This window comes from Artibeus jamaicensis, unplaced genomic scaffold (assembly GCF_021234435.1).
Source record: "Artibeus jamaicensis isolate MK-2021 breed Jamaican fruit bat unplaced genomic scaffold, CSHL_Jam_final contig_729, whole genome shotgun sequence".
In the NCBI taxonomy this organism is placed as follows: Eukaryota; Metazoa; Chordata; class Mammalia; order Chiroptera; family Phyllostomidae; genus Artibeus; species Artibeus jamaicensis.
The window spans coordinates 5,565,668-5,590,684 of NW_026521939.1; the positions used below are offsets into that span (position 1 = coordinate 5,565,668).

The window sequence follows — 25,017 nt, forward strand, 5'->3', positions numbered from 1 at the left end:
CCCCTCTCCCCCTGAATAGAAAGTCCCCCTTCCCTTCCTTCACTACTCAATTCCTCAAAGTTCAGAAGAAAAAAATTATCCCTCCAAGGAGTCAGTCCTGAAAGCCCCGGGGTGACAAGTTGGAAAGCCTTCAGGGACTAGGAAGTGAGTGAATCAGGGCAGGCTGGAGACCTGGGGAGCACACACCCCACCTAAGGGGCGGCCCCCATGCCTCTCCTGCCACAGGAAATCTGAGATAAAGAGAAAGACTAGCCTCCCTTGCTAGGGAGTCTGTGGACGCAGCTGCAGACATAGGTTTATTATTGTTGTTGTCACTGGGAACCTCATCACCACCATTATCATCATCAACACAACTCATGTCTCAGGTGGAATGTGCCTGAGTCACAAGCTGACACAGCATGATTATAGGACCATTGCACCACAGAATACAGTCACCTATGTGTGTCTGTCTTTTCTACAAAAGGCCATCTCTGCAGGCTGGACCCCATGTCTCTGTGGGTCTGCTAATTACCCTTTTCAGTCTACAGTGGTGGTGCACTAACCTAAACCTCAGTGGTACCAGGTGCAAACATTCTGCCTACGTACTGGCATGAGTCTCCCTGCTTACCCCATCAAGCTATCCTCCACACGGTAGCAGTGTCTCCAAAACACAACAGCAACTTGTCACTCCTCTGCTCAAAATCCTTCAATTGTTACCCTAGCCAACAACAACACACACATATACACACACAGTGTTTAAAAAAATAACTGTAGTTACAAAATGTGATAATACTGCAAAGGGAAAAAAACTCAAGGAGCCAAGAAAGCCATAAAGGAGGGTGATCACATATTCTGGGTAGTTGGGGAAGGGTTCTCTAAGGAGGAAGAATTTAAGCTGAGACCTGACCGATGAGGAAGACCAGCCACAGGAAAGCTGGGGGAGGAAGAGTTCTAGAACGAACCACATGTGCAAAGGCCCTGAGGCAAGAAAGAGCTTGAGGGGGTCAATACCTAACAGGGAGCAATGCATAGCACATGAGGTGAGGCAGGGGTAACCATTCCTGGGCCACCAGGCTGTTGGGAGAGCGGACAGGCAAAGCCCTTGGCACGCTGCCTGGTGTGTAGTTGGTGTTCAATGAACGGCTGCTACTCTTAGAGAGAGGGCACTGCTGATGTGCAGAAAGGCTGGCTGATTTCCTGCCGCTAGGGGCAGGCTACTCGGTACATGAGGGACAGCTAAAAGCCAGTATCGAAGGCTCCTTTATGACACCAAACAGTCCTATTTTCATGGGCTTATGAGGATCAGGCACTTAAGTCAAAAAAGCTTCTAAACTCATTATAAGAGAGAACTTCTCTTTCCTTCAGAAGGCACAAGAGCTGGGAAATTAATGGTGAGAAAGTTAAAGGGAGTGGCTAAGCTTAACATAGCTGGGAACTGGTGGAGATGATGGCTCTCCAAAGCAGCAAAGGAAATTGTGCCCAACACTTCTAGGGCACTCAGAGATTCTGGGCCCCATCTAGGAGAAAGGAGCTGGGCGGAGGGTTTACTTTGAGTCTATATTAAAGAATGCAATCTAATGTTTTTGTATAAATAATTCGGAATCCAGCCTCTGCTGACACAAGTCCCATGCCTGTGTGCTGGTGTGTGCAGTGTGACGAGAAGTTGTCACTCTTCTGGAAAGCCAGACGTGAAGTGTACGCACTAAACCATGGTGGGGGCTGTGAGGGAATGGGGTGCAGAAAGCAGGGGGGTGGGGGTGGTGAGTTCTACTGCAAGGGGAGCAAGAGAAGTTTCCTGGAGGAGGAGGCAAGAGTTACAAGGGTGGACCCCCAAAAACAGAATTTATACAAAATTTTGTATTATTCTTACATGTTTAAACTTCAGTTGCCTTCAAAGTACTCTCCATTTGATGCAATGCACCCATCAAGATGTTTTTCCACTGCTCAGAACAGTTTTTGAACTCATTGATTTTATAATAAAAATTTAAGAGTTTAGAAGTGCATATGACAAAATGCAAACAGCTTCTCATGCTAGGCAGTGGGAATATGGTGCTTATTATCTTATTCTTTGTATTTTCTGCTTCCTTTAAGAAAGCACTACTGTAAACTTCATATCATTGTACAAGCACTTGGGAGATTCACTGGTAGTATCTACTAGAGCAAACGCACACACATACACGCACACACCCTATGACCCAGCAATTCCATTCCTAAGTATAAAATCACAGAAATCAGGCTCACAGCCACCAGAAGGCAAGAATGTTCATCACGGCACTGTGTGAAATTGAGCCAAACTGGGAGCCACCCAAACATCCATCAACAGTAGAGATAAATAAGTTGTGGTATAGCCACACAATGGAAACACAACGCCACACAATAGAAACAACTGCTACTTGCAATGATATGGATGAATCTCACAGATGTGATGTGGAGAGAAAGAGACCATACACAAAGGAATACATTCTGTATGTTCCCATTTATGTAAAGTCCTAAAACAGGCTAAACTAACCTATGGATTAGATGTTAAGATCGTGGACAACCTAGTAGGGAGAGAGTGACAAGAGGAGACTTGGAGCTCTATTAACAGGATATTTCTTGGTCCCCACGCTGTTTGTGCAGATGTGCTCAGTTTGTAAAAATCCATCGAGCTGTACACCTAAGATTGCAGGTAATGCTATATCTCAGTTTAAACAATAACCAAAAAAGAAGGGAAGAGACAAAAACCTACCACCCATAATGATGCAAGAAACGCAGAGAAGAAAGGAGAATCAAGCCTGTGCATGTCAAACTTATTACAAACAACAAAAGAATGGAAACTAGATTAGCAAGGCTTCTCTGAAGAGCTAGTGTTTTAGGCTAGTGTTTGAAGATTCAGGAGATGCCATGTGCTATGCTAAACAGCTAACTTATAGCACTCCCTGGATGGTCTCAAGAGCCCGTGAGGTAGGCACGGGCTCCACGTGCCCCACGTGGGAGCTGAGACAACTGAGCATCACAGAGGGTAGGCGAAGTGTCAGAGGTCACACAGCTAGCATTGCCAGAGATAGGATATGAATTGAGGCCAGTAAGATGCCACTACCCAAACTCTTAACCTCTTCGCCTCTGGCAGCATGGAAGCACGTGCAGGAAGAGAGAAACGGCAGAGAACCTCAGGGCAGGGGCTACTTCCTCCACATACATGGGAGGCGGGGCCCCAGGGACCTGGGGACAGGCAAGTAACTAAAATGGTAGTAACCCGAGAAACTAAAAATGTTTTTTTCTAGTTTGCTTAGATAAACCAAGACTGCAATACACAATTCTCAATATTAATGGGAGTACTAAAGGGAAAGGTGGCAATTATTCTCAATTATTCAAGAAGAGAGTAAGAGCTGGGAAGGACTCTTCTGAGTTGTGATTTTAATCAGCTGTCCAAAAATGGAAAGGGAAAAAACAGATGTAATGTGGGTTAAGAAGGCCTTCAGAGCTAGAAGGAGAGATTAAATAATGACATACAAGCAATTTAACAGCCTCAGAAATATTTTGGACAACACTTAATACCCAGCAGAGAGTCAAGTGTCTCATAATTCATGTCAATATCCAAACCAATGGCTTCAGCATGCTTCACTGGAGCCCTCACATTCAGCCTGAGATGAGTGACATAAGGGGAGCTGGCCAACTCTCGTTGCGGAATTGGGAAGGTCAAATCCCAGATGTGTCAAGTAACTCATTTTTATGACCAAGCATGGCTAATGCAAACTCTTTCAGAACCCCCTTCAAATATTTGCAGTGTTGTGTCAGTGCCCATTGGGTAGGGAAGGCCTAAGCATGTTTCTGTGAACAATGATCAAAGACCTGTACGTTAATGAAGAGAACTGGGGGATGGGGAACTGGTAGCCATACTAACTGGTGTCACACACCAATTTCTATGTAGCTTCAGTTCATTTGTTCATCAAACACATTTTACCCAGCATCTACTATGTGCCAGGCACTGAAAGGACAAAGATGCTATGAGACGCTGCAAAGACAAAGACTCTATAGGCCTGTCTCTGCTCTCTAACTGATGGGGACATAGAGGAGAAAGAACTGTGTATCGAGGAGCCCAAAGAGTAGGAGAAAGGAATCCAGAGGAGGGACAGCTAACGCTCTGAGCTGAGGGAAGACTTCCTGGAGGAGGGTGGGACCTGCAAGGTCTGTGGCCTGAGACAACCAAAATGAGTCCCTCGGGCCCCACACAGAAACACACAGGATGGGAACCGAGCAGCAAAGACACGGCTGGTTGCTGTCCCCAGGTTATTTGTTTATAAAACGACCTTGATTTTTTCGGATATTAACTTGATACTACAGAGAAGTCCTCCCAGGAGGCCCTACATACTAAATACGTACACGTATGAATGCATGCACACACACTCTAGGCCTGCTGACGGGCGTCGGTGTCTCTCCTGAGACAATTTTTCTGGCAAGGTGACTTTAGCAACTGCTCTCCTGGCAAATGTCTAAAGAGGCTTTTGCCATATTAAAGAGAAACACAAATGTGTAATGCATAGTGAGCCCAATTCCCCTCTTCTTCTTGTTTAATACATTGAGTACCATGACTGTTCACACAGTAGTTGGCAGAGTGTCAAATGAGAAATGAGCTTGAGTTTATGGCTTAATTCAGTTGGAATTTCTGTTCTCTCCCAACCTCCTCTCTGGAAAACTGTCACCTTCAGGATGAGATCTGAGCTCCCCACGTCTCCGTTCCAAGCAGGTGAGGGTATTGGCACTGTCTCGTGGGTCCTCTTCCATAGGAGGGTATTTCTGGCAGAATTCCCCAATTCTTTGCATCTCCACATAGAAACCTATAGTTGTGCGAGACTTGCAGCATTACCAACTCCCAGATTCAGGTGTGGGGTTACAGGGCTTCCTCACCACGGGGCAGACGGCACAGTTGACTGTAGCACCAGTCTGACTCAATTTCCAATACAAGCTATGGGATGCTTACAGCCTCTGAGCTCAGTTCCCTCATCTTTAAAACATTTTATACCAGGCTTGACAAGAACTTCATGATGGGAAAATGAACATAGAGCCTCCACTGTGCATTGCAAGCCTGGCACGTGATGGCTGGTATCACTGCACACAGGAACTCAGGGTGCAAGGGTTCTGGATGAACCACCTATGTCAGGCTCGTGCCCTGCATGGGCTCAGATCCCAGAATCTTTTATGTTGAGGAGGCACTCCATGTCACTACCAGCCCACCCCTGATATATAAAAGGGTAAACTGAGGCATGGAGACATCAAATAATTTGCCCAAGGACACACAGCTTGTAAAGCAATAGGAACCTTCCTTTCTTTTCTGTTTTTCATTTTTTACTTACAGAGTTGGTAAAAGTCCTGCTGATGAATAAATGCATAAATGAATGAATACATGACCCTGTCTTACACTTAGGTTTACCAAGGGAGTTTATAAGTCACAGATTGGCAAGAAGGCACAGCTCCTAGCTCTAAACATGACCCCTAAAGAGAGTGGGTAGTGGGTGAGGGTGGATGGTTCAATAGAAGGGAGAGGAAATCAGAGGTCCCAGCTTTGCTTGCTCCCTGACTCCTACACCACTGAGGTTGCAAAACTGACTTAGGGAGGCAATGGAAATGTCCATCAGCTGGACAATGGCTAAATAATCTTCATTCACCCATTTCCCAGGGTGGTGTGTGCAGGTCTCTGTGTGCGACACAGTGGAGGCTGGTGCTCTGTAGACATCTGCCTGGCCTACATATTAGCCTTGACACTGCCAGTGAGTTGGCCTTAGACAAATCACTTTACCTCCCTCTGCCTCTGTTTCCCCTTTGTAAGTTAGATGATAGTAATGGTTCTGTATCTTAGACAACAACAGAGAGGTGTGAGGTCAGCAGAATAATTTCTCTCCAGAAGATGTTCACACCCTGCTCTCTAGGACCTGTGCATGGCAAAGGGGACTTTGCAGATGTGGTTAGGTTAAGGACCTTGAGGTGGGGACATCATCCTGGGCTATCAGGGTGGGCCCAATCTAACCATACTCTTCAAAAGTAGAGGACCTTTTTCCCTTTTGGGTCAGAGAAAAATGTGACTATGGAGTATGGTCAGAGAGACACCGTATTAAAAACAGAGGACGGGATCGTGAGCCAAGGAATGCAGGCTGCCCCTAGGAGCTGGAGAAGGCAAGGGAACAGACTCTCTCCTACAGCCTCCAGGAGGTCATAGCCCTTCTGACACCTTGACTTTAATCCAGTGAGACTATGGCAGACTTCTGACCTGCTGAACTATAAAGGTAAGAAGTGTGTGTTGCTAAAAGACTTAAATATAAGTTGTGACACCATAAAAGTCCTAAAGGAGAACATGGGCAGGAAAATCTCAGACATTCCAAGCAGCAACATCTTCACTGATATGTCCCCTAAAGCAAGGTACATAAAGGAAAGAATAAACAAATGGGACCTCATTAAATTAAAAAGCTTCTGCATGGCTAAAGAAAAAAAGCATTAAAATGAAAAGAGAACCAACTATATGGGAAAACATATTTGCCAATGATACCTCAGACAAGGGTTTGATCTCAGAAATATATAAAGAACTCACACGATTCCACTCCAGGAAGACAAAAAAAACAACAAAAAAAAACAATGAAAAAATGGGCAAAAGACTTGTTCACTTCTCCAAGGAGGACATACAGAGGGCCCAGAGACATATGAAAAGATGCTCAGCATCACTAGCCATCAGAGAGATGCAAATTAAAAACACAATGAGATACCACTTCACATCATTCAGAATGGCCATCATTAACAAATCAAACAAGTGTTGGAGAGGATGTGGAAAAAAGGGAACCCTAGTGCACTGCTGGTAGGAATGCAGACTGGTGCAGCCACTGTGGAAAACAGTATGGAATTTCCTCAGAAAACTAAAAATGGAACTGCCTTTTTGACCCAGCAATCCCACTGCTAGGATTATATCCTAAGAGCCCTGAAACACCAATCCAAAAGAACCTATGCACCCCAATGTTCATAGCTGCACAATTTACAGTAGCCAAGTGCTGGAAGCAACCTAAGTGCCCATCAGCAAATGAGTGGATCATAAAACTATGGTACATTTACACAATGGAATACTGTGCGGCAGAAAGAAAGAAGGAGCTTTGCAACACCATGGATGGCTCTGGAGAGCATTATGCTGAGTAAAATAAGCCAGGTGGTGAAGGACAAATACCATATGATCTCACCTTTAACTGCACCATAATCAACAAAAGAAAAAAGCAAACAAAATATAACCAGAAACATTGAAATTAAGAACAATCTAACAATAGCCAGAGGGGATTGGAGAGGGGACAGTGGGGAGAAGGGTTTTCAGGAACTACTAGAAAGGACACGTGGACAAAACCAAGGCGGAGGGTGGAAGCAAGGGAAGGGGGTGGGTTGGGCTTGGCTGGAGGGGAGTGGTGGGGAGAAAGTGCAGTCAACTGTACTTGAGCAACAATAAAGTAATTTTAAAAATTCAAACATTTTAATTTTTTACAATGTCGAATTTTAAAAAGTATACCTAAACTCATTTCAATTATCCATAAGCCAAAAGGATATTGCACTTTACCCAGGCTGGCTTTGACATGAGATAAACAACTTTTGTCAGCTCTGGGCCTGAAATGGCCCTTTTGCTGATGAGGCCCTGACAGATGGACTAGGTAATAAAAAAAAAGAAGTGGGTGTTGCCTTAGACTACTAGGTTTGTGGTAATTTGTTATGTCAGCAATGGAACACTAATACAAGATGTATGAAGGAAAAAGGGTATACAGAAAGAAAAGATGTCCCCTGAACTGACCCTACTTCCCCACTTGTGAGATTAATTCGGGCCCCTACTGGCCCTTTAAGCATTTCACCTCCTGCAGAAAACAGCTCTGCTTCCCTTTCTCTCTTTTCTCCAGAGCACAATGGGACCTTCCTCCAGCTCAGAGTTCTCCTCCATGAGAACCATACATCGTTGTAACCTCTGCACCTAGCAGGATACCCATGCACTCTGGACATGTTTTCCAAATGGAATAATTAATCAGCTTTAGCATTCTTGGGGTACCCACTCATTCCCACCACTACATGCATCCACCCTCCACCGCTGGGGTCCTGCCACCCCCAAGGCTGCATTTAAAGCTGTGGCCCCCAAGGAGCTGCAAAGGCACTCTCTGTGTGGCTCAGCGAGTGCCCGCTGGTGTCTCACTACACACTGGTGTATGTGTTTTTAATGAGCATTTTAATGCATAATTTCTCCAACAAGTTGAATTATCTGTGGCTCGGGGGGGCGGAAAGTGATTTGCCTTGCCTTAATGCCAAATGAACTTTCAGAGACCGATGCCATTATCCTAAGAAGGAATGACAGTCTCTCAATCCTCATTTGCTCCCTGAGCAATAATGTAGACTTTAGTAGCATCGTCAAAAATGAGTCTGTTATTACCTAACCTTCATGCTGGCAAAGCCCATTTGGACAGGGAGCTATCCAGGCAACTCCCCTGGGTCATTAGAAAGCCATCTTTCCTGTCTCTAAAGGCTTGCGGCCTCTTGTTCATTCTGCAAAAAGTATTCACTCAAAAGTGGAATGAGAACAACGTCCCAAGTCACCTGAAAGTACTTCTACTCACTTTCAGAATTTAGATTTTTTTGAGTTTGTGCCAAGAGCCCAGTGAAGGGAAGAAGGAAATAAAAGGGAAACTTTTTCCATTTGATTTCTGTTCATTTATTCATTAATTCAGGCTGTAAATATCTCAAGTGCTATTCTCGGAGCTGGGGAGAAAGCAGTGAGAAGAAACAGACCCAGGCTCTGTTTTGTGAACTTCCAGTGCAGAGAGACAGATGATACTCAAGTACACAAATAAATCATTTCAAGCCCTGGCATGTGCTAGGAGAAAATTTACACAGAGTAACAAGCTGCAGAGTGACTGAAGGCACAGCGAGGGTGGTCAGGAAAGGCATGTCCCTGAGGAGGTGAAATTCGAGCTGATACTGGATGAGTTGAAGAAGCTGTCCCTGCAGAGACTAGGAAAAAGCCATTCCTGGCAGAGGGAACAGCAGGCACAAAGGTCGGGATGTGACGACAGCATGGAAGTGTTAGGAGGCCAGTGTGGCTGGGTGTAGAGGAAGAGGAGTGGGGCATGAGTAAGGCAGGGGAGGCTTTAGGGGACAGTCAGGGTCACCTCAAAGGCCATAATAAATAGTCCTAAATTCATCTGCCATGGGGGCCACTGGAGGGTTTAATGAACAGTGACACAATCTGATTTACGTAGGCACACCTCAGTGTGGCTACAGTGTGGGAAATACACTGTCAGACCAGAGTAGGAAAGGGCAGCCCTTGTAGGTGCTCATGCCAGATGACAGTGGCTTGGATTAGGACCATCTAAACAGGAAAGGAGGGAAGCAGCTAAACTGGGATCACTTAGAACAGGGGTGTCAAACTCATTTTCATTGGGGGCCACATCAGCCTTGAGGTTGCCTTCAAAGGGCCGAATGTAATTTTAGGACTGTATAAATTAACCACTCTTTAACAGTTAAGCAAGAGCTCGGCACTGCTGCCACTGGATAGAAACAAGGTGCCGGGCTGGAAAAAACAAGGTGGAGGGCCAGATTCAGCTCATGGGCCTTGTGTTTGCCACCCGTGACTTAGAAGTAGAGACCACAGGACTTGGATTAGTGAAGTTCTGCTCTCTTACTATCTCAATCCTACTCAATAGTGAGGCTAAAGAGAAGTGCCCCCCTGTGGGGGGCAGGAAAACTGCCACAGATTATGGTTCTCCTTCTCTGCACATGGTAGGAATAGACTCCTTTGCCCCCTTGACATTAGGCATGGCCCTGTAACTTGATTTGGCCAATGAAATGTGAGTTAAATTCATGTGTGTCACTTCTAGACAGAGGCTTGAAGAATCAGCATCTGATCTGCCTCTGTCCCTTGTTCCTGCTGCCACCACACATAGACAGGAGCCTCCAGCAGCCTGGGCCCTGACACTACGATGAGTGGAGCTCCCAGCCACTCCCGCCCCTGGTGGACATGAAGTGTGAGCCAAAAACACACCTTAGTTGGATCTGCCAAGATCAGGGAGTTGTGTGTTAACTCAGCCTAACCAAGCCTATCCTGACTAATACAAGCCTGTCAGTGATATTTAAACATTAATGAGTAATTTTAATATACAACTACTGTGGTTTGACTCAGTTACAAAGGAATAAACTTCATCAAATAGTGGACTGCTATTCAGGTAAGTATTTTAGCAAGATTCGAGCTTGACGTGGTACATGAAGGCATGGCTATCTCTCGTGAGTACTCTGGGCATCAGTGCATTTACGATTAAACATATGCATGGCCTACCAAGGCAAAAGAAATGCTTTGGCATAGACAAATCCTACATACAAACTATACAATGCACTAATTTTATCAATTAAAAATTTAAACTGGGGTTGAGATCACATTTTGCTTCTGTAACTGGCATCATCAGGGAACGTCTAGAAATTCAGGCTAGAAAGATACTCATCTGATGAATTTCAAAAGGCTAACCTATGTTTAATATGTCCTTGAGTACCACCCAGGTCTGTGGATTCTCTAGTGATTCATTTAACAAATCCAAGGCTTACAGCAGCAAGGTATATATAATTCAGTCTCCTCAAAGATAGCGTGTTTGAATGCCTTATGGTTCAAGTGCCAAGTGCATCATTCTTGAAGTGACTGAATCAAAGAAAAGATTCTGATCTGGTAGACTTTCTCTGGTTCAATTTAGAATCAAGCTCTCTAGAGAACTGGTTCTCAGGGTATCAAAGCAGGTATCCTGAGCCATCAGGCCCCGCTAGGGCCAGCACAAGCTTGGCCTCTGAGCAGAGTTCACTAGTAGCCAGCCTCTTTGAGCACTGAAGTCCTATGTGCTGACTGAATCTGTATCCAAAAATCAGATGGACCCTCAGAGCTGTGCTGGGTAGCAGCTAAGCAGGTATGTCTTAGCCGAATGCTGGGGAAAGAGAGAATCAAAGCACAATTGTGAAATGGCCAGCCAATTAAAAGCCAAATGGCTGCACAAGCTACTGTAAGAGGCACAGGACCCATGACTGTTCATGAGCTGTCAGATTCCTGAGCAACAGCGGAAACTGTCAGATCCACCTCTGACCACAGGGAGTAGGACCAAAGATCTAGTTAGAAACCAGCTGGAGCATTGGTATAAGCTAGTCATCACTGGGCTGGGCTCCCCAAAATGGTACCTTGCATTCCCAAACTCATTTATTTGCAAACAGAGCTGCACTGAAGGGAGGAGAAGGGAGGAGAAGGGAGGAGAAGGGAGGAGAAGGGAGGGGAAGGGAGGAGAAGGGAGGGGAAGGGAGGGGAAAGGAGGGGCAGGGGACACTGCCCTACTGTCACAGATTTCATATGAAGAAAGCGCAGCTGCTCAAAGTTGTTCCCCAAATTGACAATGTTCTTGAGAATCTGAAGCAGGGCTGAGGATGACCCCACCTCAGAGGGAAAACTCACTGGCAGGGAAAACATTCAGCAATGTGTGCCTCAGAAGACGTCCACGTCCTAATCCCAGAACCTGTGGGTCTCTTAACTTGCACGGCCAAAGGGGCTTAGCACGTGTGATTAGAGTAAGGATCTTGAGTTGGGAGTTTATCATGGGTTATCTGGGAGTACCCACTGTGATCACAGGGTCCTTTTAAGAGGAAGCAGGCTAGAGTCAAGGATGGAGATGTGACTACACTGACAACAGCAGAAGTCACAGTCATGTGGCTGCAGCTCTGAAGACTCGGGGGGCCACAGTGGAGGAATGTGGGTGGCCTGCAGAAGCTGAAAAAGGCAAGAACAGATCCTTCCCTGGAGCCTCCAGAAAGCATGCAGCCCTGCTGACACCTTGACTTTAGCCCTGCAGGACCAATTTTGGACTTCTGACCTCCAGAGCTGAGAGAATAAATCTGCATTATTTTGGAGCACTAAATGTGTGGTGATGTGTTACAGCAGCCACAGGAAGCGGATGCACAATGCAAGGCATTTCACCATGTGAATGACCCAGTTCAGCCTTAGACTAATTTCCCTTGGCAAAACGCAGGCGGGCCGAGTTCCCGGAAGGAAGTGCCATGGAAGGGCTGCTTCAGTGTAATGTGTTCTGCAAGTGAAAATATCTTGTAATGATAACAGGATGGTTAGGCAGAAGTTTGTTTTATGACATTTTAAGACATTCTGGATGGGTCCCAAGATTTGTATGAGCCCACAAGTCATTAGATTGAATCGGTATATAATTTCTCCCACTCTTTTCATATGAATTATTGTATTCCTTGTTATGAACAAGCATAGAATTTCTAAGTCTTCCATTTTTATGGGCTTAACTCCACTTTTTTTCAACAAAAAAATGGAGTGAAAGATTAATTCTGGGCCTGAGATAAACTGCTTTATAACTGTTCAAATTAAGATCTAGCAGGTCCTGACATTAATCAGATTTCTAATCTGGTTCAAACATTAAAATCTATGATTATGTAAACATAAGTGCCAGTAACAGCTTTCCCTGTGGAACTTCCAAGTGTTGGGAGTGGGTTATAGAAACTCTTGCTCTGGTTTTCTAAGTTTAAGATGGAAGAAAATCCAGAGAAAATGCAAATTAAAACCACAATGAGCTATTACTTCACACCTGTTTGATTGACTATGATCAATAAATCAATGAACAAGTGTAGGTGAGGATACAGAAAAAGGGAATGCTTGTGCACTGTTGGTAGGACTGTAAATTGGTACAGCTACCATAGAAAACAAGATAGAGAGTGCTCAAAAAATTAAAAATAGAACTAGCATATGACTCAGAAATCCCACCTTCCATGTATTTATCGGAAGAAACCCAAAACACTAATACAAAAAGATACATGCACTCCAGTGTTCACTGCAACGTTACGTACAATGATGAAGATGTGGAAGCAACCTAGGTGTCCCCTGCTAAACAAATGGATAAAGAAAATGTGGTACAATGATATATTGTATACAATGATATATTATTTGTATGTAACATAGAATGAAATCTTGCCATCTGTGAAAACATGGGTGGACCAAGAGGTATTATACTAAGTGAAATAAGTCAGACAGAGAAAGACATATGATTTTACTTATATGTGGAATCTAAAAAAACAAAGTAAATGAACACACAAAACAGAATCAAACTCATAGATACAGAGAACAAACTGATGGTTGCCATAAGAAGGGGGTGGAAGATGGATGAAAAGAGGGAAGGAATTAAAAAGTACAAATTGGCAGTTATAAAATAGTCAGGGGGATGTAAAGTACAGCCTAAGGAATATAGTCAATAATATTGTAATAACTGTATGGTGCCAGATGGGTACTGGAGTTATCAGGGTGATCACTTTGTAAGTTGTAAGTTAAATGTCTAACTCCTATGCTGTACACCTGAAAGTAATATAATATTGAGTGTCAACTGTAAGTGAAAAAATTTTTTAATTACAAAAACAGATGGAAGGAAATTCTAGTAAGCCACCTCTTCAAGAGAGAAACTAGGAAATCCGTTGCATGTGGGATCCGTCCCAGGGCTTTGTCAATTCAACATGGCACTGTGGTTCTCATACATCCTCATGCATTAGCACCACCCAGAGGACTTGTTCAACCCAGATTTCTGGGTCCCAGCCTCGAATTTCAGTAGGTTTGGGGTGGGGGGAGCCAGATAATCTATATTTCTAATATGCTCCCAGGTGATGCTGTTTCTACCAGTCAGGGGCCACACTTTAAGAACTATAGTAGAGGGATCCTTCTTACACACAGACCAATTTCTCCCATATCCTGAGAAGGGTCATGACCTTACTCCATCTGGCTGAACTGTCTCTAATAAGCTAGTTAATACATTGCAATTGTTGAAATATCTCCATCGCCTACTTGACTCCAAGGCACAGGGGATCACTAGTTTAGCCGCATGTTGGAACTATCTAGAGAACTTTTTAACCCCTCAGGACCCAGGCTTCCCCCCAGACAAATTAAATTAGAATGGATCAGAATGGAGCTGGCAGATGAGCAAGTCTCAGTAGTTTTTAAAACTCCCCAAGTGATCCAAAGTGCAGCCAAGACAGAGAACTGCTACTCTGTGCAAACATGAGAAATGACAAAATGATGCCAACTGGATGAAACAGACATTCAGCAGAGTCCTACGCTAAGCCCTGTCTTCTGAAGTGCTGCACTCTTGCATCCTGCACTGTGACATATAATAGGTGCTCAGTAAACATGTGCTGCATGAATGAAAGCTAATCAACCAGAAAGCTTGTGGAGAATTAGTGCCTCCCTTCTCCAGGGCACCTGGATGAATACACAGAAACAAACTATGTCATTATGAATTATTAAGTCTCGTGAAGGCAGTAACCCTACAACAAACAAACCTCTTTTGAGAAAGCTTTGCTTGGGAAATAACTCCACATTCGTAAGTCCATATGCATAACATAAGAAGTATAGATGAAAACTAGGAAAGATTTTTTTGGTCCAAAATAGGGGTCAGCAAACTATGACCCAATGCAGAGGCCAAATCCAGATGCCATCAATTCTTATAAATAAATGTTATTGGCACACAGCCACACCCATCCATGTCCACACTGTCTGTGGCTGCTTTCACACTCCAAGGGCAGAGCTGAGGATTTTCAGCTGAAACATGATGGTGACAAGGCCAGAAATATTTACTCTCTGGCCTTTTACAGAACAAGTTTGCCACCCCTTTCCATAGGGATATAAAAGGATGTATACGAACAAAACATAATGTGATTGTCTTTAGGTAGTGGAATTATGGGTGACTATTTCTTTTTTTTCCCCTTGTATTTACCAGCTTTTGACTTGTATGTTTATAGGAGCATGTCAGATAGGATATGCAGCAAAACAGCTATAATCTGTAAGGGCTACAGGGGCTATCAAGGAGACACGGACCAACCCTCAAAGGATTTATAGCTTAGGACCAGCAGATCCAACAGAGAGAGTAATTTTACCTTGTGGTGACCCCTGCCTTTATTATACACTCACTGCAATACATTCGCATGCTGGACAACACACCCTGCACCATGATCGGAAGCAAAAGCCCATGTAAGGACACAAAACGGCCAATGGGCCTCTTCCAAGAAATCTCTACCCTTTCCCTGCCAGAGTTCTAAATATTCCTCCCCCTTACTGAATGCCCTACCCGCCCCCCCCCCCATTAAATGAGCCTCAACAAAAGCAAATCCCACTAAAAGGGGACTGCTCTGCCTGTGGAGTAGCCCATTCTCTGTCCCACTGCTTCACTAACAAACTCCTTTTCACTCTAACTCTATGCTGATTCCTATTAGAATTTTCCCCTGTGTGAAGCCAAGAACCCACAGTGGATCTCACCCCTTTAGGTCCCCAGACCCCTGGAATGCCTGCATCACCTGTGTGTTTAAATCATAAATTTAAGGAAAAAAAAGAAACAGTCTGCCTCAATGTGAGCACCGGGGCTGAGCTGCCCGGCTCCCTGTGGTGATGGTACCTTGTTTCCAATGGCCTTCTTGGGTGGGAAGTTGTAGGCTCTCACTTGAGGGTATTTGTTCTGTAACTTGTGGTGCAAACTCCTGAATTCTGTGTACCGTCGATAGACATTCCATTCATCATCTTTTATCCGAATGTAGACCTGTTCAAAAAAAAGGAATGAGAAAGAAAATGGAGACTTCTCTTAAAACTTCACTGTAAAAGGATAGGCGTTCGGCAATGCTCCACGCCTGAAAACAGTTCTTTGAGGGCAGGGCCACACTGTGTCCCCTGCCAGCAGAAGTCCACTGCCTGGCATAGAGCAGGAACTCGGTGCTACTGAGTGAACAAGTGGGCACACGAATGACGAATCGGGCAGGCTACAGGATCAACATGCTGTATATAATTTCCCCAATTAATCTCAGCAACGCATTAGTCATGTTTTTGTCACAGACATATTGCAGCAGAGACAAGTTGCTGATGAGAATCTATTCGTTCTCTCTGGCTATGCATTTCCTCATATGTAAAATGGAGCCAACCACACCTCTTCCCAAGGTGTACGGACAGCATTCAGGTTCAGAAGCAGTGCAGCTGTGCCTGGGACCATGCAGACCTCCATACAGAGGAGGTGGAACTCAGTCTGGGAAGGAGGGAAAGATCAGACATCAGCCCAGCTGGATGGAAGGTCATGTTCAGTTGGGATAAGCACAGTGGGACATAAAACATCTTTATTTTAATCAAGTTGTAACTGCCAAGAGAACACTCTGGGGGTACAAAATGTGAGAGCTGCTTCAGCAGCTTTTCAGAGGCCCTGACACCTTCCAGGGATGCACAGCAACCACACTACAAGGGAACCAGACAAGTGGGAGCAAGAGCAATACATCGTAAAAATTGCACGAGTTAAGGACAGCATAGACAGTGAAGCCCCGATGATAAATGGCAGTGTAATTTGCAATCTGTAAATGTCAGCACATATCTTAAACCCTCTTTAACCATATAACTATATATTTCAATGTGATGATAAGCTCTGCCTCTACATGAAAACCACCCAGCACCCCCAATGCAGACATCACATATTTGAATTTTGGTTAAGCAACCATCAGGGTCTCTCACAATATTTGAACAAGACAAAGAATGTAGAACTTAGCCCTGGCTGGTGTGCCAACCTGCGAACCAAAGAGTTGCTGGTTCGATTCCCAGTCAGGGCACATGCCTGTGTTGCAGTCCAGGTCAGGTCCCCAGTAGGGGGTGCACAAGAGGCAACCACACATTAATGTTTCTCTTCCTCTCTCCCTTCCCCTCTGTCTAAAATAAATAAAATCTTTTTTAAAAAAAGAAAGGAGGACTTAAACCAAACAATTACAATTAATGAGTAGAAGTTCCCCGTGGAATTAGATGGAGAAACAGAGGCTACTGAGTTTATCAGAGGTCTCCAAGCTAAGAGAGACAATAAATATACTTGGTGACAGATATCAAGTGACCTCAACTGGCCTGAGAGATGAGTCTAATCCAATGTAATGAAATTCAGAAAGTTCAATGTCAGGATCTGCCATAAAATAAAATAAAAAAACAACAACACCATAAATATAGGATGGGGAAGTACAGCCCAGCAGTAGCCTGTGGGACAAAGATTTCTAGGTCTCAGTAAGTTCAAGCTCAGTGAATGATGTGGGAGAGTCACTAAAAAAGTCCATGTAATCTTCAGACCTCACTTAAAGGTAAATAGTAAGTTCTAAAATAAAGGAGTTGAAAGTCTTGTTCTATTCTAAACCAACCAAACCAACTTAGTTAGGCTTTGGTTACCACCTGCTAAAAGGTAAGTAAAATATGTTCTGCAAGGCCCACAATCACTTGCCACTCGGAGTGTGGCCTGTGGACCAGGAGCATCAGCACCACATTTGAAGATGTTAATGCAGCATCTCAGGCTCCACCCCAGTTGCACTGACTCAGATTCTGCACTTTAATAAGAATCCCAAGTGGTCCCTACACACTTTCAAGTTTGAGAGGCACTGGGTTCCATGAGATGGTTTACAGCCAGATTATCAGACGAAAGATAAAAGACACTGGAGGATGATAATCTGAGCCTCAGGATGGAGGGAGTAAAGATCTCCAAATTCCCAGAATGAAAACAAGAAAGACCAAGATGATGCGTTCCAGTGATTCCAGGAAGCAGACTTCGAGCAGGTAGAAAATAGAGAAAAACAAATTTCATCAGAGAAGGACTTTCTAGCAGCCCAGGCTGCCAAGGAGGAAAAGGTATGTTTCAAAAGGTTTCTTGGCACTGGGTGTCCAAGCAATGCTACAAAGGCTGATTGGACTGTGATCACAGTCATGTAAGTACTTGATTTATAACAGGGAAGTATGCATTAGATCTCCAAAGCATCTGGAATGGCCTGGTCGTTATGCAGAACTGGGCCTTCAGGCTCACATCTCCATAGACTGGGACGTCATTAATCGGTGAGCAAACACACCTAGCAGAGGTTAAGGGAATGTACTTCAGTATGGCCCATTTAGTCATTGTTTTAATGCTTCTGAGCAATAGCAAGTGCCCACCCAGTATCCACTTCCCCCCCAATATTTCTGGGGTAGCAATGTATTCAGAAAAAAATTAAACTAGATTTTTCTGTCTCCACAGAGAAGAGTGACTAATGAGATGTAAACAAAAATTATTGTTTGGGGCTTCTAAGAAAGTTCTCAGGGGAATTCTGACTCAGCCAATAAGTGCGTTTCCCCCTCCATCCACTCTTCCCTGTCCTTTTCTTTCTTTCTCAAAAAGATGTGATGACTGACACTCCAGACGTCATTTTCTGATCGTGAGGTTGTCATGAGAATGGAAGCAAAAAGACAGAAGGACCTTGGGTCTCTGATGACATTTTGAAGTCACCATAACAATTACTAGAGAAATATTTATATCAATTAAAGGGAAATATTTATCTCTAATTTGTTCCAACTAATGTTTTAAGAGACTTTGTACTAGTGGACAAATGTAATTCTAATCTGATATATCCTGAATGGCTATATCTGCTAGTAATTTCTTATATAAGTCCAAATATCCACCTCCCCTCACAGAGTGGCAACTTCAATCACTTGTCTCGTCATCATACACAATACTGACTATCTAGCTCAGGAAAGGCAAACAGTAACCTGTAGGCCAAGTTACCTATTGCCATTTTTTACCTAGTTTATAGCTACTTTTGCAATACAATGGCAGTGCTGAGTCATAAAAACAGGGATCATATAGCCTACAAACCTAAAAATACTTACTTTCTCTCTCTCCATATATTTTGCTGACCCCTGACCTAGATATTTGGAAAATCTTCATTATTGGTTTTTTTCCCGCCAATATATCCAAGATCCAGTGTGGACAAGGGCAGTGTTTTCCAAATACTACCAGCCCCTAGAAGGGCTGTATTAACCATCTGAGACACAGGAATCCGTAGTGTTCCAAAGCTTCCCCGGTGATTCTAAGGAGAGGCTGCTGTGGTCTGAGGCTTTGTGCACAGCCCCCTGCCCCTGCCAATTCATATGCTGAAATCCCCAAAGTGAAGGTATTAGGAGGTAGGGTCTGGCGAGTGGTTGTGTCATGAGGGTGGTGGTCTCATGAACAGTATCAGTGCCCCTATAAAAGAGAAGGAGAGAACTCCCTTGCCACTTCGGCCATGTGAGAGGACAGCTGTCCATGAACCGGGAAGCAGGTGTTTACCAGACACCTTATCTGTAGCACCTTGATCTTGGACTTCCCACTCTCTAGAAGTGTGAGAAATAAATGTGTGTTGTTTAAGCCACCTGTCTATAGCAGTTTGTCATGTCAACCAAATGGACTAAGACAGCACGGATTTAGGTGTGTCAGACAGCCAGGCTATTGCTCTTCCTCTCTGGCTATGCCATTTGTAAAACAGAGCTGACTAAAAGCACCTCCTCCTAAGGTACGGACAGTATTCAGGTTCAGAAGCTGCGCCACTCTGCCTGGGACCAAGTAGCCCACTATACGGAGGAGATGGATCTCAGTCTGGGGAGGGAGGGAGGGATCGGACATCAGTCCAGCTGGATGGAAGGTCATGTCTAGATGTGATGAGCACAACGATGCAAAACATCTTTATTTTAATCAAGTTGTAACTGCCAAGAGAACACTCTGGGGGTACAAAATGTGAGAGCTGCTTCATCATTTGAAGCAGCTCTTCACAGGCCCTGACATCTTTCAGGGATGCACAGCAACCACATTGCAAGGGAATCAGAGAAGTGGGAGGGAGCGCAAATACATTTTTAGAAATGATATCAGTTAAGAACAGCCTAGAGAATAAAATCTCCATTGATAAATGGCTGTTGCAACCTGCAGCCAGTTAATGTCAATACATACCTTAAAAACCTTGAAAATAATGGTAAAAATAATGACCTGTAATGTGTGTGATACATTCCAATTCTACATTTTCCATAACACACTTTGTGAAGGCACTGAATCCCCTCCCGCTTCGATGGTCCCTGTCGGCCCTCCACGGGGGCACGTCCTCTTCTGCCCGCCCTTAAAGGCAGAGGTCTTACCTGGGGCCCTCCTCTCCCCTACACAAGCATCCACTCTTGGGTCTGCACATTTCATTTCATATCAGTGACCCTCACATCTATATAGCTCTAGTCTGGACCGATAACACAATCGCCAGACACGGACCTGATAAAACTCACTGTGTCAACATCTGAACCCAATATCTGCACTGCAAACCTGCCCCTCGTTCTCCTGGAACCTCACTCTCTCCGTGTGAATGGACCAGTGAGTTGCCTGAGCTAAAAATCTAGGCATCAAGTTTGACCACTCTTGTTTTGACCCTCTCCCCCACATCCAAGTACTAAATAATAGGGCCTGTCACCCCACCCCCAAACCCACCTCCAGAGCTATGTACATCTCTGCCGGGACTACGACGGGCCTCTTGCTGTCCTTCTAGCCAGCTGCATCGCCCCAGTCAATCATGCTCGTCTCCCTTGTTCAAATTGCTTTACTGATTACCCATGAAGGATGCCAAACAGGCTCTGGAGAGGGGACGTAGGCAGCCTCCTGGGCTCGGAAGGCTCCCGTGGCACCGCAGCCACCTTCCTCCAGGCTCCATCCCTCGCCTTGGTAAATCAGCAGAGTGCCCATTTTCCTGCATTTTCTGTAAAAGTCTTCAATTTCTTAAATTCTTAGAAGCTTCCTTACAACCAGGATAGCACCAATTTGCCTGCTTTCTTTCCTTCTTTCTATAAAATGTTTAGATCAGACCAAACGCCTTGTCCTAGAAACGGCAGCCCTGGCCTTCCAGCGTTCTGCTTACTGTACCTCCTGTTGTGGGTGACGGCGGGCATTCAACAACTCAGAACTTAGGGATCCGGGTTAGAAAGGAGTGTAGAGACCATTAGTTCAATCCTGCCTTTTACAAGTCATGGGACTGGTATGACAAATACCTCCTCCCCATCCCATATTGCCCTCTGTGAGGAGGTGTGCCCAGGCTTGACTCCAATGGACCAATGACTTAGGGGAAGCCACCTTGACTGAGGATATGAATAAACCACCTGAGAAGAAGGTACTTCATGGGCGTGATGACCAGAGCAGGAGGGAGAGGAAGACCCTTCCAGAGACATAATAATGAGGCCAATAAGGAGACAACACGTTGGGGTGGTTAAGAGCACAGACTCTGCATCCAAACCCTGATCCTAACCCTGGCTCTGCCACACTAGCACACTAGCTGTGTGCTTGACGAAAGGCACTCCACTGCTCTGTGCCTCCACTCCCTCCTGTGAGCAGCAAGGATGACAACATTACCCCCCTCCTGGGTTTAGGAGGATTAAACAAGTTCACACATTGTTTGGGCTTACCAGGGCCTAGTACATAGAAGATGCCATGTGAGTGCTCAATACATAAATAAATAATTAATTACAAATAACCTTATCGTGGATATTAAGTAGGTATTGTGGGGATCACTTTGCCATACATATATATATATACACATATATATATACACACACACATATATATATCTCACATACAACATATATATCATATATATAATTATTGTATTGTAAATCTGAAACTAACAATGTTATATATCAATTATACTTCATAAAAAAACATTTAAAAAATCACCTTATTGATTAGGTTGTCACTGGGAAATGACAAAGATTTGGATTTTAGAAATCCCTGATCTTGGATCAGCTCTACTAGGAATTCCCTCCAGTGATGTGGCCAACAGAGATGGGGCTGCAGTGAGACCTCGGGACAGCCATGGCCGGTCCATGCACTGTGGCCACAGCCCAGAGGCCCGCACCTCCTCCACCTACTACCTATGGGATGGCAGGAGAATGGCTTCTTTCTGCATCTCAGTTGACTTACCTGAGAAATGGGTAGAATACAAAAAAGGATGTCTGAAAGCATTTGTAAAAATGCCTGGCATGCCACAGTGCCCCTCTGTTGCTTTAATTATTGTTGCTGTTACCATCATCATAAACCAAATCATGAACTTCTGCAAACTTTGTGAAGCACTGCTATTAAAGTCATCCCATCTCAGCTTTACAACCTCTGTATAGAATTTTTGCTTGGTAAGGAACAAATATACAGATTACCACTGAGTCACAATCCTGGGGCTTAGAACAAATTATGCCATGGATCATTAAAATTATTTAATAAAAATACAAATTATAATGCCCCTCTCCCCAAAGCTCCACAATATGCACCCCAAATGTATTATCTGTCAGGTCCCACAAAAACAGCTCCACCAGTGAGGCTGGATGCTGGGGCACCTCCTGACCACTGCATGTGCTGGTGGGAGCACCCCTGCTTCTTCTAGGTCCTGTTTCCCCATGTGTACCGTGCAGGATTGGACCAGGGGTCTCTGAGTCCCTTTACAACCCTCGAGTTCTTGTCCTTAGACCTCAGTCCTCAGGTGATTTATAAATTCCAAGTACTTCACTGGGTCTCTTTATAACTCTACTCCGCTCTCATTTCATTGAGGGAGCGGAGACCCAAGTGTTCATGGAAGGAGGCAGGAGGCCCAACCTGGGGCATTATTTGGGAGGGTTTCATACTCAAGAGGAAAAGCCAGCAGAACCATCCTTGGAGCCTCTCTCTTCAAAGCTCAGTTGTCTGAGAATGACCCTGTCTCCCAGGAACACTGGGCAGCGAGTGCTGACACTCACCAGGGGCAGAGAGGGTTCTGGGTGCTTCCATCCACTTCAGTGACAGTCCTCCCCCCTGCCTCTTCCAGCACCATCAGACAGAGGTCTCTCAAAGGTGAAAGGTGTGGCACTAGCTTCTGTTACATCTGGAGGCCATCTGATAATGAGGGGAGGAGGGCTATCACAGGGCCCTGGAGGCCAGCCAGGGGCTTCAGGTCAAGCACAAGTGTTCATTTTTCTGCTGTTGTCTGGATGCTCATCAAATCCTATGTCTCCAGTTGACAGTCAAAGTTAGAGAGCTCTAGGAGAAATTCAGCAAGAGTGGAGTTGCCCACTGCCAGGACCAAAGCAGTAAAACGATACTTTGCAGACCTCCATTAAAATATAAATACCTTCAACACTAACTCTTGCCATTTATGCGCATTTATGCACCTACTGCGTGTGAGGTATGCCAGGCACTCACATGCCTCACCTTTCATCATCAGTTAATCTGCAAGGCAGAGGCTGTGAACTTGCCCCTTCTACAGGCAAACACTTGGGCTCAGAGAGTGTGTCACTTACCTGAGAGGAGATAAAGGACTGAACCCAGGTCTGCTTGACGTCTAAGGCCCAGCGTGCAGCTGCAGTAACCAAGGCTCCCCAAGCCCCAGGGGCCCCAAGCCAGCAATGCTGGCAGTTGGAGACAGCAGCTGCCAAGGAAGGGCCCTGCATGATCCCTCTGAGGTCCAATGTCCCTTTCCTGGGCAGATCACACATCCTCAGAACACTCCAATGCACCTTCTCATTTACACCTGCTCCTTCTATTCTAATGCCTTTAAACTGTCCAAAATTACACAAACAGTCCACCCTCAACAGCACTGCTTTTAGCATCCAAAATTGCAAAAGTCAAGTTTTCTGCAAATTAACTTTTCCTTTTAAATTATACTAAACCAAATTGTGCACTTATTTCACTACAGAATTGAAAGAACTTATGCCCCAAATTGTTAAGCTCCTTCCTGGAGCTCAACAATTCCTCCCTCCCTCCCTCCCTCCCTCCATCCCTTCCTTCCCCCACCCTTTCTTTCAACTTTAAAAGGCTCTCCCATCCAAATTAAGTTTGACAGACCCCATTCCTTCTGTTTGAACCATAAAAATAATATTCCTTAAAGGAATAAAGAGTTGACCTCTTCTGGCAAAACCAAGTAAGTTGTCTTTTAAAACAAGCAATAAAAAGCCTTTCAAGTCCAATCTCTTTGACTCAGCAAAAGAAAAATAGCAGGGTAATAACTCTAATCAGGAATCAGGGCAAACCCTCCCTTTTCTGGTTTAAGAGGAGGTTTGAGTTTTTAGGTTTCTTTTCCACTGGGAAGAATTGCCCCAGTAATGTCTGTGATAACACTCAGGTAGGTAGAAGTTAGCAGGGAGAAATAGCAAGACCTTAGTCCATCAGTGAATTGAATCCAGAACTACTCTTGTGTAGACGGGGCCTCTGGGAAATGCTTTCTTTAGAAGATTGGAAACACCTGCCAGAGCATTCCTATCAGCCCTCCTGCCCCTCACCTGCTCTGCCAAGCACTTCACCCCTTGCTTCTTTCATCTGTTTTTGAACTAAATCTAAATGGACTCACAGAGAATGTGCTTCTTTGTGTCTGGTTTCTTTCACTCCACACCGTGTTTGTGAGATGTCTCCACGGTGTTGTGCACAGCATTCACCTGTTGTTGTTCAATGCCACATAGTATTCCACTGTACAAACATGCCACAGTTTATTAAGCCATTCTGCTGGGATGGGGATTTAGACTATCTCCAGTTGGGACTCTTACAGGTAAGGGAGCTATGAGCATTCATGAGCGTGGCTTTTGTACTAATTTCTTTGGGGAGCAAAGATCTCAATGTGAGAGGTTAAATCATGAAGCTACTAGGGGAAAACATATTTTAAAGACCTTGGGGGTAGGCAAGGATTCTTACACAGAATACAAAAGGGCATAAAGAGCCTTATGGGTAGTAGTTACACAGATACATACAAAAGTAAAAATTAATTGATCTAAAACCTTAAGAGTTATATACCTGAACTAAAAACACTGTGTGTTTAGACATAATTTTAAACACACAAGTGAGGGGCAGGGGGAAAGCCATGCCTTCACTATCCTCAGGAGTGTGAGCTTTTATCCTAACTGATGGTCCTGGGGCGTCCACAGCGCACTGTGAGGGTGAGCATCTGCGTGGACATGACATGAGGCTAGTGTCAGTGCTCAGAGGGGTTCCAGAGCCCGGACTGGCCTCAGCAGACCTGTGTTTAAATCCCAGCCTTACCTCTTGCTAGCCCAGTGGTCCTGGGTAAGTTAGTTCCCCTCTTTAGGCCTCAATTCTCCATTTGGAAAATGAGGACAGAGCTGGTAGCTGCCTCTTAAGGGCAGGAGGAGAACCGAGTGATTACATGTGAGACAACATTCTTTACATCTGTTAACACGTCTAATCATTAAATGTTGCATGTTCT

General features: G+C 44.6%; 1 protein-coding gene across 3 annotated transcripts in view; it reads right to left on the reverse strand.

The window, feature by feature from the left end:
* The window catches only part of SNX29 (sorting nexin 29), a 569,005-nt gene that overhangs the window by 87,220 nt on the left and 456,768 nt on the right, over positions 1 to 25,017 (reverse strand). For all 3 annotated transcript variants that reach the window (XM_037151196.2, XM_053672142.1, XM_037151198.2), the window contains one exon: positions 15,429 to 15,569. In XM_037151196.2, coding sequence (XP_037007091.2) covers positions 15,429 to 15,569 — 141 coding nt within the window. The remainder of the gene's footprint in view (positions 1 to 15,428; positions 15,570 to 25,017) is intronic.